At 32.4% G+C, this 19,818-nt stretch overlaps 1 protein-coding gene across 1 annotated transcript; it reads left to right on the plus strand.

Annotated features, from left to right (window-relative positions):
• Nucleotides 1–17,195: 17,195 nt before the first annotated feature.
• On the plus strand, nucleotides 17,196–18,216 carry LOC146917295 (ribonuclease MC-like). Its single transcript, XM_085717227.1, has 2 exons — nucleotides 17,196–17,614; nucleotides 17,729–18,216. The coding sequence occupies exons 1-2, from the start codon at nucleotides 17,201–17,203 to the stop codon at nucleotides 18,155–18,157; spliced, it is 843 nt and encodes a 280-aa protein (XP_085573353.1). The 5' UTR covers nucleotides 17,196–17,200; the 3' UTR covers nucleotides 18,158–18,216.
• The last annotated feature ends 1,602 nt before the right edge of the window (nucleotides 18,217–19,818 follow it).

Below are 19,818 nucleotides of genomic sequence, written 5' to 3' on the forward strand. Positions count from 1 at the left end.
GACATTGGACCTCTGATGCACAAAATTGGCAAGTGTGATGATACTAGGTCATACATCATTTTGTTAATAGTTTTTGTCAGTTTTTAGTTGAGTTAAGATGATTTTGCATGAGTTTGAAGCTACAAAGAGCAAATTATATGTTTCCAATAGAAGAAGAAATTGACTTTTTGAGCTGGAGATCTGGAGATAAGGTGGGAGACCATCAAAACTCATAGCCGGTTATCAAATTCATGTAATGAATTCTACTTTTGTATTAGTTATTTGTGTTTTACCCATGAGTAGCTAAGTTCTTTGTGATTAGGTCATAGCTGATTCTGTTCTAAGCTCATGACCATGAAATATATACCTCTGAATCATTACTAACGAGATTCTAGTTTATTCAGTATAAATCATGTGTAATGCTTTTATGATTCTGACGTAATATAATTAATTTTAGAGATTATATGATGCACCAGCTTGTAACTCAGACCTATTTATGCTGTTCAACTTAACAAATGATCTAGGGATGGAAAATTGTTTACTCGTGATTCTTAAATTAACAAACGTAAAATGCTTTGATGATTATAGATTCACCTAAGAAATTAGGGATTTATAATTAGAAAAGAGGGCTATGAGTCAAGGGATTGACATGAGCTAATTTGTTAATTGTCATAGACTGGATATCATTTGTAAGATTTAGGAGAAGATTAATAATGAGTGCTGATCGTGGGATTAGCTTCTTTCCAAGTTATTTTCTTTGTATCTTTGTATAAATAAGAGTTTTCCATAGGGAAAACGAGTCGCAAATCACCTATACATAATTCTAAAACACTCGAAGTACCGCCGTGAGAGAAAAGAGTCATAAAGAATGTATGTAAAGAATTTGCCAAACAACCTTTATTTTTAATGCATTGCATTTTACCTTTCCTTTAAGTTTCTGCAATTTAAACTTAATGCATTTACGAAGCTTTAAAAACCCTTTTTTTGTTGAAAGACGCCACACGATCTCGTCCCGTTCGTTATGCAACCTACGAACCCAATGAACGCACACAAACAAAATGCCCAACATGTCCTAGGATCTCTGGTTTGGTCCTGCTCGTAATAATCAAAATTATTTCGTATTGTTTACCAAAAACACCGGTAAATAAATTGGCACGCCCAGTAGGACATTGCTTGTGCATCTTTTAAAAAAAAAAAATCAAAACCTTGGAGAGAAATTTCCATTGTATTTTTAAAAACCTTGAAAAGAAATTTCCATAGTAGTTTTCAAAAACCTTTTTCAAAACTTTTTGAAGAAATTCCATTATGCATTTTTTCAAACAAAAATCTTTGGAAGAGATTGTCATAATCTTCCAAAAAATTTCAAAACTTTTTCTAAACAAAACTTGTTTTTCAAAACACCTATGGAGTTGCATGATCAAGGTTAAAAGTGAATTACAACGACTCGAATGAAAACAATACAAAATGTTACACAAACCATTGACAACTCCTCTACGTGACCTCTTATTTGCCTTCAAATGCAAAGACAATAACTAAAAACAAAGTCTGAAATAACGTAATTAGTTACTCCTTCGTCAAGGCCCATAATATTAAAAAGATTATGAGTTTAATTAAGATTAATTATACAATTTTGTTGTAGTATGATTTTCTTATAGCAGTTGTAGATTTCTGTACAAATAGTTAGCTTCCTAAAACGACTAGTAGTATTATCGCAAAGAATCATATTTGTACAAATCACCTCAACAAATAGGGTAAAGAAAATTAATCAAGTGAGTAGTAATTGTATTTTTATTTTAACTTGTAAAACATGTTTGTATATTTTTAATTTATTTATTTATAAATATCTTTAATTACATGAAAGCATAAATAAGAAGTCATATTAATAATAAGTTGGATTCTGCTTTTTATGTTTGATAATATATTCTCTTTTTTATTTTACAATTTTTTTTTTTATAAAATAAAAGTGAACTTTATTAAGTTAAAAGGGAGGGACATATCTAAAGCGGATAGGTCTAAAATAACATCATGGATTTTCTTAATCTAAATCCAATCGTGATCTTAGACTTGGTAGAGTCGAGGGATGGACCTTCACTTTTTTTTCTTTCTTAATTAAACCAAACTAAACTATTCGAAAAAGAGTTTTTTTGACCACATTAAACTAAAACATAAAGTGCAATGCTTGTAAATCAGGTATATGTAGTATTTCATTAGTATTGCTAGTAATAGTAATTATGAGTCAAAAAAATTGCAAGTAATCGTAATTTTGTTTAGAAATAAAATAGTTAAAAAGGAAAAGGGACCGGAGCTGGGAGTATATAAATACTAGCATCAACATAAGCCATTGATAAGTTCAAATTTAAAAACAAAATGAAGATGAATCATCTCATTATTTGTATCTTTTTTGCTATAGCAATTTTTTTATGTAATGCTGCTGAGGAGGCTTCAATTGCAAAGACTTTTCAACACTCTCCAACACAATTCCTCCCATCAGCCTTGGAGGAACCAATTGCAAAACCCTTAGAAGAACCTGATGTGAGAAAAGGTAGGAAAAAGCCTCCACCACGTCGTCGATCACCACCCCCACCCCCACCTGCACCTCTTACATTTGATCACTTTAAGCTCGCTGAAACTTGACCACCGACATTTTGTAAGTTTGCTGAAAACGACTGTATTGCTGATTGGCCAATGAAGTTTCTTATACACGGACTTTGGCCAGGGAAAAATGGCAATGATTTAACAGATTGCGAAAAAGATAAAAAGATGAAACCAAATTATGAAGAGGTAAGCTATATTTTATTTGTTCACTTTTATTTTTACTTTAACTTGCATGCATGATCAAGAATTAACTCATCTTTATTTTTTGATTTAAGTAAAATAAATCAAAAAATAAAGATAAGTTAGTTCTTGATCATGCATGCAATTTAAAGTAAAAATAAATGTGAAAAAATAAAATAAATGTGAAAAAATAAAATATAACTTACTTTTTCATAATCTGGTTTCATCGTTTTACCTGTGTCACAATCTATTAAATCAATGTCATTTTTCTGTGGCCAAAGCCCGTGTATAATAAACTTCATTGGCCTGAAATCATCAATACAAGTATTAATATTACAAAATGTCGGTGGCCAAGTTTCAGCGAGCTTAAAGTGGTCAAATGTAAGAGGTGGTGGTGGTGGTGGGGGTGGTGATCGAGGAGGTGGTGGAGGCTTTTTCCTACCTTTTTTCACATCAGGTTCCTCCAAGGCTGATGGGAGGAATTGTGTTGGAGATGGTAGAAAAGGCTTTGCAATTGAAGCCTCCTCAGCAGCATTACATAAAAAAAATTGTTATAGCAAAAAAGATACAAATAATGAGATGATTCAACTTCATTTTGTTTTGAAAATTGAACTTATCAATGGCTTATGTTGATGCTAGTATTTATATACTCTAGCATTTGATTCAAAAGAAAAATATGAGTAACATCACATGAGGTATATGCCTAGGGGGGTTTTAGAATTAACAAAAAAGAAATTGGGCCTTTGACCCAAAATGTTGTTGTTGACCAATTGAAAAAAGAGAGTGATCAAGACGTGAACGGATCCTCTCCAGTCACTGGAGGGTCCCCTGGAATCTCAGCCAAAGATATGGCTAACCTGGTTTCATTAAAAAGCATAAAAGACCAATTGAACACTGGACCTCCGATGCACGAAATTGGCAAGTGTGATGATACATCATTTTGTTAATAGTTTTTGTCAGTTTTTAGTTGAGTTAAGATGATTTTGCATGAGTTTGAAGCTACAAAGAGCAGATTATATGTTTCCAATAGAAGAAGAAATCGTACCACGATTTATGAGCATCAAAGCACGATTTGAGGCAAGTTTGGATGGCTTTTGGTTCGTAAAGTATCATAGCATGATGTTGTCTTGTGCCACGATATTTTGTATCGGAGCACGATTTTAGCGTTGCCAGGATTTTTCCTATAAAAGTCAAGTTGTTTTCTGAAGCAAGGATTCGAAATTTTGGAGAAAGAAACTTACTTTTGGAGCTGGAGATCTGGAGGTAAGGTGGGAGACCATCAAATCTCATAGCCGGTTATCAAATGCATGTAATGAATTATACTTTTGTATTAATTATTTGTGCTTTAGCCATGAGTAGCTAAGTTCTTTGTGATTAGGTCATAGCTGATGTTGTTCTAAACTCATGACCATGTAATATGTAACTCTGAATTTATTAATGTGATTGTAGTTTATTCAGTATAAATCATGTGTAATGCTTTTATGATTCAGACCCAATATAATTGATTTTAGAGATTATAGAATTCCTGACACCAACTTGTAACTTAGACCTATTTATGTTGTTCAACTTAACAAATGATCTAGGGATGGAATATTGTTAAGTCGTGATTCTTAAATTAACAGACGTAAAAACCATTGATGATTATAGGTTCACCTAAGGAATTAGGGAATTATAATTAGAAAAGAGGGCTTTGAGTCAAGGGATTGACATGAACTAACTTGTTAATTGTCTTAGACTGCATATCATTTGTAAGATTTAGGAGAAGATTACTAATGAGTAAGGAACAGATGATTCGAAAGACCTAATCCTTTCTCTCAATATGTTTCAAATAACCAATTTTACTTTTATTATTTACTATAATTGCAATCAAAATCTAATTTAGGAGCACGATTTTAGCGTTGCCAGGATTTTTCCTATAAAAGTCAAGTTGTTTTCTGAAGCAAGGATTCGAAATTTTGGAGAAAGAAACTTACTTTTGGAGCTGGAGATCTGGAGGTAAGGTGGGAGACCATCAAATCTCATAGCCGGTTATCAAATGCATGTAATGAATTATACTTTTGTATTAATTATTTGTGCTTTAGCCATGAGTAGCTAAGTTCTTTGTGATTAGGTCATAGCTGATGTTGTTCTAAACTCATGACCATGTAATATGTAACTCTGAATTTATTAATGTGATTGTAGTTTATTCAGTATAAATCATGTGTAATGCTTTTATGATTCAGACCCAATATAATTGATTTTAGAGATTATAGAATTCCTGACACCAACTTGTAACTTAGACCTATTTATGTTGTTCAACTTAACAAATGATCTAGGGATGGAATATTGTTAAGTCGTGATTCTTAAATTAACAGACGTAAAAACCATTGATGATTATAGGTTCACCTAAGGAATTAGGGAATTATAATTAGAAAAGAGGGCTTTGAGTCAAGGGATTGACATGAACTAACTTGTTAATTGTCTTAGACTGCATATCATTTGTAAGATTTAGGAGAAGATTACTAATGAGTAAGGAACAGATGATTCGAAAGACCTAATCCTTTCTCTCAATATGTTTCAAATAACCAATTTTACTTTTATTATTTACTATAATTGCAATCAAAATCTAATTTAGGAGCACGATTTTAGCGTTGCCAGGATTTTTCCTATAAAAGTCAAGTTGTTTTCTGAAGCAAGGATTCGAAATTTTGGAGAAAGAAACTTACTTTTGGAGCTGGAGATCTGGAGGTAAGGTGGGAGACCATCAAATCTCATAGCCGGTTATCAAATGCATGTAATGAATTATACTTTTGTATTAATTATTTGTGCTTTAGCCATGAGTAGCTAAGTTCTTTGTGATTAGGTCATAGCTGATGTTGTTCTAAACTCATGACCATGTAATATGTAACTCTGAATTTATTAATGTGATTGTAGTTTATTCAGTATAAATCATGTGTAATGCTTTTATGATTCAGACCCAATATAATTGATTTTAGAGATTATAGAATTCCTGACACCAACTTGTAACTTAGACCTATTTATGTTGTTCAACTTAACAAATGATCTAGGGATGGAATATTGTTAAGTCGTGATTCTTAAATTAACAGACGTAAAAACCATTGATGATTATAGGTTCACCTAAGGAATTAGGGAATTATAATTAGAAAAGAGGGCTTTGAGTCAAGGGATTGACATGAACTAACTTGTTAATTGTCTTAGACTGCATATCATTTGTAAGATTTAGGAGAAGATTACTAATGAGTAAGGAACAGATGATTCGAAAGACCTAATCCTTTCTCTCAATATGTTTCAAATAACCAATTTTACTTTTATTATTTACTATAATTGCAATCAAAATCTAATTTAGGAGCACGATTTTAGCGTTGCCAGGATTTTTCCTATAAAAGTCAAGTTGTTTTCTGAAGCAAGGATTCGAAATTTTGGAGAAAGAAACTTACTTTTGGAGCTGGAGATCTGGAGGTAAGGTGGGAGACCATCAAATCTCATAGCCGGTTATCAAATGCATGTAATGAATTATACTTTTGTATTAATTATTTGTGCTTTAGCCATGAGTAGCTAAGTTCTTTGTGATTAGGTCATAGCTGATGTTGTTCTAAACTCATGACCATGTAATATGTAACTCTGAATTTATTAATGTGATTGTAGTTTATTCAGTATAAATCATGTGTAATGCTTTTATGATTCAGACCCAATATAATTGATTTTAGAGATTATAGAATTCCTGACACCAACTTGTAACTTAGACCTATTTATGTTGTTCAACTTAACAAATGATCTAGGGATGGAATATTGTTAAGTCGTGATTCTTAAATTAACAGACGTAAAAACCATTGATGATTATAGGTTCACCTAAGGAATTAGGGAATTATAATTAGAAAAGAGGGCTTTGAGTCAAGGGATTGACATGAACTAACTTGTTAATTGTCTTAGACTGCATATCATTTGTAAGATTTAGGAGAAGATTACTAATGAGTAAGGAACAGATGATTCGAAAGACCTAATCCTTTCTCTCAATATGTTTCAAATAACCAATTTTACTTTTATTATTTACTATAATTGCAATCAAAATCTAATTTAGGAGCACGATTTTAGCGTTGCCAGGATTTTTCCTATAAAAGTCAAGTTGTTTTCTGAAGCAAGGATTCGAAATTTTGGAGAAAGAAACTTACTTTTGGAGCTGGAGATCTGGAGGTAAGGTGGGAGACCATCAAATCTCATAGCCGGTTATCAAATGCATGTAATGAATTATACTTTTGTATTAATTATTTGTGCTTTAGCCATGAGTAGCTAAGTTCTTTGTGATTAGGTCATAGCTGATGTTGTTCTAAACTCATGACCATGTAATATGTAACTCTGAATTTATTAATGTGATTGTAGTTTATTCAGTATAAATCATGTGTAATGCTTTTATGATTCAGACCCAATATAATTGATTTTAGAGATTATAGAATTCCTGACACCAACTTGTAACTTAGACCTATTTATGTTGTTCAACTTAACAAATGATCTAGGGATGGAATATTGTTAAGTCGTGATTCTTAAATTAACAGACGTAAAAACCATTGATGATTATAGGTTCACCTAAGGAATTAGGGAATTATAATTAGAAAAGAGGGCTTTGAGTCAAGGGATTGACATGAACTAACTTGTTAATTGTCTTAGACTGCATATCATTTGTAAGATTTAGGAGAAGATTACTAATGAGTAAGGAACAGATGATTCGAAAGACCTAATCCTTTCTCTCAATATGTTTCAAATAACCAATTTTACTTTTATTATTTACTATAATTGCAATCAAAATCTAATTTTCCTAGGCCCCCCCCCCCCCCCCCCCCCCCAATTTAAGTATATCCTAATGTTAATGTTAGTGTTAAGTAGAGATTAAAACAGTCCATGTGGAAACAAATTATATTATTACTCCAATATAAATTAGTACATTTGGTAATTTTGTATCAAGTTTTTGGCAACATTGATTGGGATTGTTGAATTATTTCAACAAGGCAATATCGTTATCATTTAGGACTTTTTCTGCTAATTTCTGTTAATTTGTTTATTGTATCAATGTTCATTATTATTTTGTATTGTGAAATGCTACTAAGTGTTAGCTGGTATTTTCACCAGCCTCATTTAATGTGTTCAACATTAGTTGACTTTTACTCTTGCAGGAGTCGAAGCTCTTTCTTTAATTAAAGGAGTTTCGACGAGATGTTGGACTTGACATTGAAAAGTCCCAAAGCCTTGAAGTTGAATAAGATACAAGTCAAGAAGTAGAACCGTCGAAGTCAAACAATTGCCTTTGAAGCGGGAAGGTTCGAATTTCAAAAGAGAAGTGGTTTACTCAAAGGATAACGTGGGAGACAAGCGGCTGTCTACATGGAAGGAGTGCTGATTGTGGAATTTGTTTCTTTCCAAGTTATTTTCTTTGTATAAATAAGAGTTTTCCATAGGGAAAACGGGTCACAAATCACCTATACAGAATACTAAAACACTCGAAGTACCGACGCGAGAGAAAAGAGTCGTAAATAATGTATGTAAAGGATTTGTTGAATCACCTTTGTTTTTAATGCATTGCATTTTACCTTTCCTTTCAGTTTCTGCAATTTAAACTTAATGCATTTGCCTCGCTTTTAAAGCCTTTTTTCATCGAAAGACACCACACGGTCTCGTCTCGTTCGTCAAGCAAACTACAAACCCGATGAACGAACAAAAAATGAAGAGCATGTCCTAGGATCTCTGGTTTGATCTTGCTCGTAATAATCAATACCAGTTTGTATTGTTTACCAAAAACACTAATAAACAAATTGGCATGTCCAGTGGGACACTGTATGTGCATCTTTTTTCAAAAAAAATTTCAAAACTTGGAGAAAAATTTCCATTGTATTTTTAAAAACCTTGGAAAGATATTTCCATTGTAGTCCTTTTCAAAACCTTGGGAAGAAATTTCCATTGTAGTTTTCAAAAACCTTTTTCAAAACCTTTTGAAGAACTTCTATTGTGCATTTTTTTTCAAACAAAAACCTTGTGGAAACGGTCCTTCTGATGATTAGCAACTATTTTCAGTAAAACGTTTCCTAAGGAAAATCTGCATTTTTGTGTATGCATTTACGAAGTGGTAAAACTTTGAATAAAATGACTAAATCTTCCAATATTGGTGCTTCTATGTCATCACAATCATTGCAATCCTCTTCACAAGCACAATTTACACGAACATCCGCCCCCGGCAGTGGATGCAAGTGTATCTACGGCCTTGAGGGAAACCATGGCCATGCCGGTTTCGATGGAAATGGGAGTAACCATTCCCATAACCGCTCCGACTATAACCTCTTAAATGGCACAACCAGAAATGGGAACCTTTGTGCCACAATTTACTGCTGGTGTGTCTACAAGTGTCCCTACTTCTCCTAACCCTCAAGTTAAGATTAGATTTGATGATATGGTTGTTAGCCTGTAAATTTAACAGACTCATCTAATATGGTCGACATTTGTTTGACCTTTAACTTTGTAGGAATCGAAGAGCTTTCTTAGTTTAATTGGAGAATCTTGATGAAATGATAAGCCTAAGGCGCATAGTCAGAGTTTTGACGAAGCAAGGGCCATCATGCTCGTGGGGGTATAACGGTTCCAATTTCTGGTCGTGTCATTTGAGTGGACGTAGAAACGGTCGAAGGAGCGGTTACTCCCATGTTCGTCGAGCCAGGGATACCCATGGTTGCCTCCATAGGGGTCGACATGTTTAAATCTCCCAAAGGAGAGGTCTCTTGTAAATGTTGTGCTTGTGATGATGATTGTGAAGAGGATGAACTAGCACGAGCCATAGATTTACCACTTCTCAAATGCACACACAAACAATATTGGTGTTTTTACTAATAAAGTTACCCGGAAATAGTAACAAAATTCTAAAAACGGATCTCTTCAAAAAGATGGACTTTTTTGAAAAAGTTTTTGAAAATAAGCAATTTACTACTATCGAGTTTGAAAAATATTAGGGTTGTCAATCCTAATATGTTCTGTCTAAGATGTGGCATAGAAACGGACATATACCAATTAAATTAAATACTTGAATAATAAGTTGAAAAAATAATTTATTAATTGAATCCAACAAATAAGAAGGGTTCGCCGTGAAAACCTAATCAAAGAGGCTTAGTTGCACTTGACAATAAACATCATTACAAAATAATAAAACATCATACCCTAGAGAGAATGAGGGGAAGATGAAGATCCTCTGTCTTGAAGCTATGATGCTTGACCCTGACCTTGTACCTCTAGATATCTGAATGAATAAGAGTGTGCTAGGATCTCTATTTAAAGTACATAAATACTTATGAGTTAAGAGAAGAAAACTAAGGGTTCACGACTAAAATAACTTGAAAAACAAGAAATCAGTACCTTCTGCCTGCAATGCATGTGCATGGCGCATGAGGTTATGTTCAGGGCGCATGTTCTGCGCAGGTGTGCACCAGGGAGCAGCTCTTGTGCGAGTTTTGCAGTTTTTGTCCTTTTTCGAGCGTTGTTCGGTTTTGCAATGCTTTGGAAATTGAAATCAATTGTCTTTACTTTGTATTATATTTAAAGACCTTCTAAGAACTATTGATCTTAAATCTTCATATTCTAAATCCTTTTCGTGATGTCTTATTTTGCGGCTTTACATGATTTCTCACTAAAAAGACTCAAAACACCAATGAAATTGCATGATTTAGGATAAAATTGAATCACAACGACTCGAATGAAAATAATTTAAAATGTTTCTCTAACCATTGACAACTCTTCTAAATGACCTCTTAATTTCCTTCAAATGTAACTAAAATAACTAAAAACATAAGCTAAAATATCATATGATGTTTCATCATTACAATCCCAAACATAAATCGTTGCTTGTCATCAATCAATAAAATAGCAAGAATTCAGAATTGACATGAATTTAAGAATTAGAACATACCTTTCTGAAGATGGTGCTCAAATGATTACTTTCCCCTCTTCCAGAATTGACTAGCTTACCACTTTTGTGCAAGCAGGACATGCTTATAAAAGATACTCTTACTTTCAACTACTTACAATTACAAGATACACATATGTACCTCATAAAGCTAGTGGGGCTGATCAAGGCATTTACCACACTGCAGTCGTCATATGATTGTAAATGACTATGAGATTAAAGTAAGTCTTAAACATAATTTCAAGATACATATTATCTCTCTCTCTCACACACACACACAAACAAGTCCTTTCAAGGTTATAACGTGACCTAGGTTAAGGTGGGATATATTTAGAAAAGTAGGCTAACAAACATTTTTGAGTTAGTTTCCTAAGGATTCCCAAATTTAAATACTTACTTCCAACATGTAGCTTTGATTCACATTATTACCACTAATGGGTACTAGTATAACTACTTATTCTTTTTTTAAGAGACTAAACTTTAGTTGGCTCTTGGTTTTCTATTTTTTTTTTGTAGACCATCATTTTGATGTTTTATCTACATTTTTCTTTTTCATTTTTTTTTATCATAACCAAGTTCTATTGGTACCTCACCTTAAACTTAAGATGTTGTTAATTCCAAAGAGCAACCCCAAACTTAATTTCAAACCATGACAAGTATTTTACTAATCTATCTAACTCCAAAGAAATCAAACAAATGTATCATTATATGGTTCAAAACTTGTGACATGATTCAAAGTGACCTAAGTAACAAAGAAAGAAATAATGCAGGAAGGCTCAAAGTGGTTTCACAAAGGATATAACAATATTAAATTAGGGTGGCTTGAAAAAGGATCAAGGCACCAAAACAAGTATCTCATGTGTATGATAATATACCCGATAGTCCGTAGAGAACGACCAAAATTTTGAGTAAATATAGAAATCCATATATAACAAAATATATGATAGAATTATAGTAGAAAGTGGAATAATTCTCCAAGACTAAAACAAAATTTTTGGAATTTTCGGAAAAGGAAACCTTGTGCAATTCATGCAAAATTTATGGGTTGCCTCCAATTCAACGCGTGTTTAGCGCCGCGAGCTTGACAAATTTGTTAAGGTGGTTTGGGGCCCCTAAACCTTCAGGCTCCACGTCTTCTTCTTCCTCATCTTCCTCTTATGTTTCATCTGTAGATTCTTCTTTATACCCTAAAATTTTTTCTCTTTGTGAGATAGTGATATTTTGTGTGTTTAACGCCCCTTTGAGAGCACCAGGGCCGTTCCTACGAATCATGAGGTTCGGTTCTGTAGGTGAAAAGAAGCCCGTAATAAAATAAAAATGTATTTTTTTCGAAGAACAATGTTCTATTTAAATTTTTAAAAGTTAAATACAAGGTGCCGTATATAAGCGATACACCCAAATGTGAAAATCACTACCGTATACATGAGGAACTTCAAACCACCCTTCCAAAAACACATTTACCTAACACTTAGCAGCACTATTGAGCTATATATATTTTTTTTTTTGAGGTCTATGCTTTGGGGAGGCCGAGTTCCATTGAGCGGTTTGCACACCCCAAGGTCCGGCCCTGGAGAGCACCCTAGTTCTTCTAGACAAGCAACATTTCGCTCCATCATGAAATCTTGTCAGTAACATTATGACACATATAATCATCATTACATCTCAAAATTACTTCTCCTTGATCTATGATCTCCCTAGAATAATTTCACATTCTCTAGGATTATCAATCTCCATTACCAACATATCTTCTAGAAATACAAATTAAACTTGTCTACTTTCACTGTCACATTCCTCACAATGCCTTCAACTTTTGTTGTTCACCCATCTGCTAGGCCTACCTTAGTTACAACTGGTTTCAACTTCAGCCCCCTATTTTGTTAAATATTGCATGATGTTGACGCATGTTCCAAGATTGCATAGATCCCCTTCAAAGTATAAATCACCATTGGAACCGATACATTAAAGCATCTAGGATCATCTAGTTTTGGAGGATATTGCCAATCGAAACAAGTTCTGCAACTTTTGGTTAAAGCTACCAATTCTCTATTAGAAGGATTTGTTTTCATCATTAAAAGGTTGTTGAGGAAACTGGTGCAGCAAGGCTTTTGAAAAGTTTTTGATTTTTTTTTTTTTTTTTTATGCTCTGAAAAAGCCAACACAATTCAATCCTCCATCTTTGTGTTTTTCTCACCTTGAATATGACCCCGTGATGTAATGGTGGGAGTTCGAGTATTTATGCTCATAAAAAGCTATTCTTGCGAGGTCCCCTAAAAATGAATCATAACCTAATAATCATACTTATTGATTTCATTAAAAATAGATTTAATTTAGAAAAGAGAAAATTACACTCACCTCCCTTAAGTTTTCTTTAAATGACAGAGATACCCCCTCTAGTTTTAAAATAGACATTAACCTCCCTTAAGTTTTCACTTTCAGAAGTGAATGTTTACTCTCGTTTCTCATTTTCAAACTTATATGGTTTCTATATCAATGAAATGAATGATATTATGCCTTTATTGAATGACCTCTAGTTTTATGTATAAATAATTTATATAATCTGATGAGAAACAAAATAGTTTTTGTAGAAAAACAGATAGTGTTTTGCTAACTTACGTAAGAGGGAAAAGAGTTATGATGCAATAGAGAGGGGAGCAAGTGTATATTGTTAACATGATTACCATTTCAAGGATCAACAATTTATTTTGGTACTAGTCTGTTATGAGTTTTGCAATGGATCTTGCTTTGTCCAAATTTTACTTTCATGACTTCATCTTAATTTACCTTACCATTTTGTTCATGCCTAGAAAAAAGTTCTCTTATTTTTTCTTGAATAAATTTATCTATGTTTTTAATTTTCAGTTGAAGCTGACACAAAAGTACAAACTGATCCCAAAGTTCACGGATGAAACAATATCTAGTTTTACGACTAAATAGTATAAATGAAAACAAGTAGAAAAGGAATATAGTGTCATCACATCATTTCATGTTGCCATGTCTAAAGATTTGGATTAATATTGGTGGGTTGAATTAGTGTTGTGAATGCATTCAATCATATAGGGAGGGGTAATTCATAGCACTAAGGCTAGCTAATGTTAGTAAACTAACGGATGGTTAACATAGTTAAATTGAGGGAAGGTTACTATATATTTAAAACTAGAGGGGAGATGTGTGTCTTTTAACCAAACTTTAAGAGAAGTCTTTGTAATTTTCCCTTTAGAAAATAATCAATTTACTACTATTTTTATACGGGCACCGACATGATGGTCAAGTCTTATACATTGATATAGACAATCGACAATGAATATCATTGAGATTTGATGACAGTAAGTCATACACTATTTTTAGAGTCACTTTTAGTTGAGTTTTTAATCAATTTTTACTAGTTTAGTATTTAATTGGGAGTCATTTTAAATAAAGTATCATTTCTGATTTATTGAGTCAAATAGAGTTTTATTATTATTATTATTATTATTATTGGTCAATTAGTGTAACATGCTTAAAATAAGAGAAAGATAAGAAATTAATATGGCACTTGTCTAGCCTAATGAGAAAAAGGAGGTATGAGTAGAAACGTAACAGCCACAAGAATATTTGGTGTATTATGCATAGAAAAAGAAGAAGAGTTGTGGACCCGAGAGAATTTACAAGGGATATTAATATGTGAAGCAAATAGAAGTGCCAGAGCCATATAAATAAGAGGGAAAATAGGAACAGCAAGCGAGGGAAAAGGAAGGAGATTCACGGATCGGTTTAGTGAGCTACATGTATTGAAGGGACACACTCGAGGAGGCGCAACACCGAAAGGATTTTGGGTTTACTTTATTTTTATGTTGTTTATTCCTTTGATCATGTCTTACTAATTTCTTGTGATTAAGTCTGAGATGAATCTATTGTAATCTGTGAACCATGTAATTTGTTTGAAACTCTGTTTGAATATCAATGAAAACCTAGTCTTTATTCAAAATTATTCTTGCTTAATGCTTTTCTTAATATCGTTAGTATGACTATATATTAACACTAGCTTCTATCGATTGCTTGAATTGAATTTAGGTTTCAATTGACTACTAACCCTAGATATTGAACCTGACCTAGTAATTGTGACTAACTCAACATATGAAACTAGAGATAGGAAGTTGAGAATTAAGACTTAGGGTTAATAAACTAGAACATTGCTTCCACAATTATTCAATCGACTTAAGAGAATAAGAGGTTATAGTTTATAACCTAGGAAAGGGTTTTGAGTCAAGAGATTGATCAAAACTAATAAATTAATCCGTCGTAAAGTTAGGTGAACATTGAGAGCAAAGAGGAGCAAATTATTCACGGTGAGGAATAGAGGATTCGGAGGTTTGCTCATTTTAATCTCTAATATTTTTCAAAACCATTTATTTTTATTTTTGTTATTGTTAAACTCAAACATATACTTTACGTACCCCTTGTTAAATCCTTATTATAATTAAATTGCCGAGTAGAAATTAATACAGTCCATGTGGATACGAACTTATAAATTTTATTACTTCGATATATTTTTAGTACACTTGCTAAAAGTCTATCAAGATTAGAACATACACAAATGAAATCAGACAATAGAATCACAAAATGAATACATCACTTTATTAACTGAATCCAACAAATAAGAAGAAATTCATCGTGGAACCCTAATCAAGAGTGGTTTAGTTAGTCATGGTAATTGACATCATCACAAAATAAAAGAAAAACATACGCTCGAGAACAAGAGGAGGATAGGCATTCTCTACCTTGAAGCTCTGATGCTTGACCCTTGCTTTCTGCCACTAGGTTTTTGAATGAATAAAAGAGTGTGTCAGGGTCTCAATTTATATTGCATCATTATTTAGGGGTTACGAAAAGAAAACTAGGCTTTTTTCTACTAATCCAGTTTGGAAAACAAACAAACAACATTTCAATCCGCAACCAATGTGCGAGGTGCATGACAACATACACAAGAGCGCATGAGGCAACCCTGGATGATGTCTCATGCAAAGGGCACATAGCCTATGCGCATGGGTACATTAGTTAGTAGCCTATGTGCGAATTTTGTAGTTTATCTTGTATTGTCTTAAAAAACCTTCTAAAAATCAATGATCTTCATTCTTCACATCCTTGATTCTTCATGTGATGTCTAGTTTTGTCGTCTACATGATTTCTCACTAAGAAGACTCAAAACACCTATCAATTTGAATAATCTAGGATAAAGGTGAATTACAACGACTCAAATGAAAACAATACAAAATGTTACACAAACCATTGACAACTCCTCTAAATGACCTCTTATTTACCTTCAAATGCAAAATAAAATAACTAAAAACATAGTCTGAAATAACACAAAGTTACTCCTTTGTCAAGACCCATAATATTAAAAAGATTATGAGTTTAAGTAAGATTAATTATTAAATTTTGTTGGAATACGATTTTCTCATTGCAGTAGTAAATTTCTATACAAATAGTTGGCTTCCTAAAACGACTAGTAGTACTATCGCAAAGAATCATATTTGTACAAGTCACCTCGAAAAAAGGGTAAAGACAAATAATAAATTGAAAAGTAATTTTATTTTTATTTTAACTTGTAAAATATTTTTTATATATTTCTAATTTTTATTGATATCTTTATTTACATGGAAACTTAAATAAGAAGTCATATTAATAAGTTGGATTCTACTTTTTATGTTTTTTTTTGGTGGTGTCCAGAGTTCGAACTTCGAACCTTGCATATATTATGCATTGTTATTACCAACTGAGGTAATCTTACAAAAACCTTTTTTTATGTTTGATTTTATATTCTCTTTTTTATTTTACAAAAACTTTTTTTTATAAAATATAAAAGTGATCTTTATTAAGCTAAAAGGGTCATATCTAAAGTAGATATAGGTCTAGAATAACATCATGGATTTCTTTAATCTAAATCCAATTGTGATCTTAGACTTAGTAGAGTCGAGGGATGGATCTTCACTTTTTTTTCTTTCTTAATTAAACCTTCACTTTGAAAAAGAGTTTTTTTGACCACATTAAACTAAAACATAAAGTGTAATACTTGTAAATCAGGTATATATAGTATTTCATTACAAGTATTGTTAGCAATAGTAATTATGAGTCAAATTTCTTTCTGCTAGTAATAGTAATTTTTGTTTAGAAATAAAATAATCATGGATTTTCTTAATCTAAATCCAATCGTGATCTTAGACTTAGTAGAGTCCAGGGATGGACCTTCAATTTTTTTCTTTCTTAATTAAACCAAATTAAACTATTCGAAAAAGAGTTTTTTTGACCACATTAAACTAAAACATAGTTTTTTTGACCACATTAAACTAAAACATAATGTGAAATGCTTGTAAATCAGGTATATGTAGTATTTCATTATAAGTATTATTGCTAGTAATAGTAATTTTTGTTTAGAAATAAAATAAGTAAAAAGAAAAAGTGATCAGAGCTGGGAGTATATAAATACTAGCATCAACATAAGCCATTGATAAGTTCAAATTTAAAAACAAAATGAAGATGAATCATCTCATTATTTGTATCTTTTTTGCTATAACAATTTTTTTATGTAATGCTGCTGAGGAGGCTTCAATTGCAAAGCCTTTTCTACCATCTCCAACACAATTCCTCCCATCACCCTTGGAGGAACCAATTGCAAAACTCTTAGAGGAACCTGATGTAAGAAAAGGTAGGAAAAAGCCTCCACGACATCCTCGATCACCACCCCCACCCCCACCAACTCTCACCTTCGACCATTTCAAGCTGGTGGAAACTTGGCCACCCACGTTCTGTAAAGATCCTGAGAATAATTGTTTTCATGATTGGCCAACCCTTAACAAGTTTGTAATTCACGGGTTATGGCCTGGGAAGAATGGCGGCGTTGATTTAAAAGATTGTGACGAGCATAATCACTTTCCGCCAAATTTAGCACATGTAAGCTATATTTAATTTTATGACATTTAATTATTTTTACGTACATCAAGAATTAACTTAACATTCTTCCTTCAAAAAATTAACTTAACATTCTTTTTTTATTTATTTTACCAGCTCAATGGAATATATTCCAAACTTACTGATTATTGGCCATCGTTACATAAAGCTCGGTTTCAAAAACAAGCAAACATAGATTTTTGGTTATACGAGTGGAAAGAGCATGGAACCTGTTCTGTTCAGCTTTTCAGTTTTCAAGAATACTTTAACATGGCCATTAAACTTTATCAAGAACATAAGATATTGGTTATCCTTAAAAATGCGGGAATTAAACCTGGTGGAAGGTATTCTCGAGATGACATTTCTAATGCTATATTCCATCACATTGGATTCAAGCCACAGATTCAATGTAAGATGATTGAAAGTATTTCTTATTTGTTAGAAATAAGACTTTGCTTCACTGCAAGCAAAGATCCACAGTACAGTAATTGTGATAAACATGGTTCTCTTTTCGGTCAAGATTGCGATGCTACGGTGTATTTCTGAAAATTTCATAATAATATATAAATAAAAGACGGAGCAATATAGTGCTTCGGAGCGTAATAAATAAATATGCATGCAATGCAAGATTCTCATTTATATATTTACATTGTCCCTAATACATTGTAAGACATATAAAATAAAATGCATGAAATGATATAAATATGTATGCAATGCAATGTTCTCATTTATATATTTACATTTTGTCCCTAAAATACATTCTAGAGCATAATAAAAAAAATAAATGACAAAGCAATAATAATAAAAAAGAGGACAAATGCATTGAAAGAAATAAATAAATATGCTAAATGAAGAAAAATAAATGAAATGAAGAGGACAAAAATGCCCTCAAAGGGTATCCTAAGCAAATGGACTGGAAGGACATAAGGACCAATTTGGACAAAAAACAAAATAACAATTAAATAAAAAAAGGTAAAACAAACAAGAAATTCGAAGAATTAAATAAAAAAAGGAATGATAAGAAAACACACAATAAAATAGAATAATAATAAAAAATATACTAAAATAAAAATATACTAAAAATGAAATAAGAAAGATAATAATAATAATAATAAAATAAAAACTTAAAATTGTTGCCTTCGGAACCAAAATGAGGTATTTTAAAATACCTCTCTGCTGAAATTTCGTCTGAAGCGACGAAAATCCTAGTTTTAAAAGACCAGTAAACTTAAATTAAATAAAATAAGAAAGATAATAATATAAAATAAAAACTTAAAATTGTTGCCTTCGGAACCAAAATGAGGTATTTTAAAAGGAGAAAACTTAGATGCAGTTCTATACATACTGTTGGTACTGTTCACCAATCAAAACATGACACGTCAATTATTATTTCTCCACATAAGCAGCTAGGACTTAACGCCGTAAACATATCGTTAACGTTCCTTTTCATCTCCTCTTCCAATCGGTTGCTCTCTGCTTTTATAAGAAGTGGAAGGAAGAAAAAAGTGTCGGCTGTAGATGTAAAGAAGGGATGTTCAATCTCTTTTATTCCAAATCTGGCTGACATAGAAGAATTTTTTTTTTTTGTTTTATAGTTTGTGTTGTTGTCAGGGTGAATTAAAAAGAAAAAAGGACAATTGAAAAGGATAAGAAACGCTTGAAGAAATTAAGAAAATCTAAACGAGAGGTTATGGAAGATCTCAAATGAAACCCATTGCAAAAGAAATTGAATACTCCATGGCAGTGATTTTGTTTGATTGTATGAGAATTTGTTGTCAATTTGTTGTCATAAATGAAAGTATTTTGGCTTTATTTATACTATCCAGGTGTTTTTGAAGCACACGTGTTGGTGTTGGTGCCCCTTAAAAGGGATGGTATGGAAGATTAATTTGGGGAAAATACGTGTTGATGCTCGAGAAGAAGAAGATTCAGTTACGGTTGAAGCAAAGCAGATATGGAAAAGTATTAAGACGTTTAGAGGGTTTATTTCTTAACAGGTGACGTGGACAAAATAATTGAAGTGTCCTGTTTTGATTGGTGAACAACACCAACAGGATGTAGGGAACTGCATCTAAGTTTTCTCCATTTTAAAATACCTCTCTGCTGAAATTTCGTCTGAAGCAACAAAAATTCCCGGCTTTAAAAGACGAGTAAAATGAGAAAATTAGGTCAAAGAACAGGGTACGACAGATGCCCCTATTTAAGTT

This window comes from Medicago sativa, chromosome 6 (genome assembly GCF_051527215.1).
Source record: "Medicago sativa cultivar Bolivia chromosome 6, Bolivia_mono, whole genome shotgun sequence".
Lineage (NCBI taxonomy): Eukaryota > Viridiplantae > Streptophyta > Magnoliopsida > Fabales > Fabaceae > Medicago > Medicago sativa.

What these genes read in the sequence shown, in the direction of transcription:
- LOC146917295 (XM_085717227.1), top strand. Translation starts at nt 17,201, where the DNA reads ATGAATCATCTCATTATTTGTATCTTTTTTGCTATAACAATTTTTTTA. An exon ending in TTCCGCCAAATTTAGCACAT is followed by an intron (nt 17,615 to 17,728) that starts GTAAGCTATATT and finishes TTATTTTACCAG; the next exon opens with CTCAATGGAATATATTCCAA.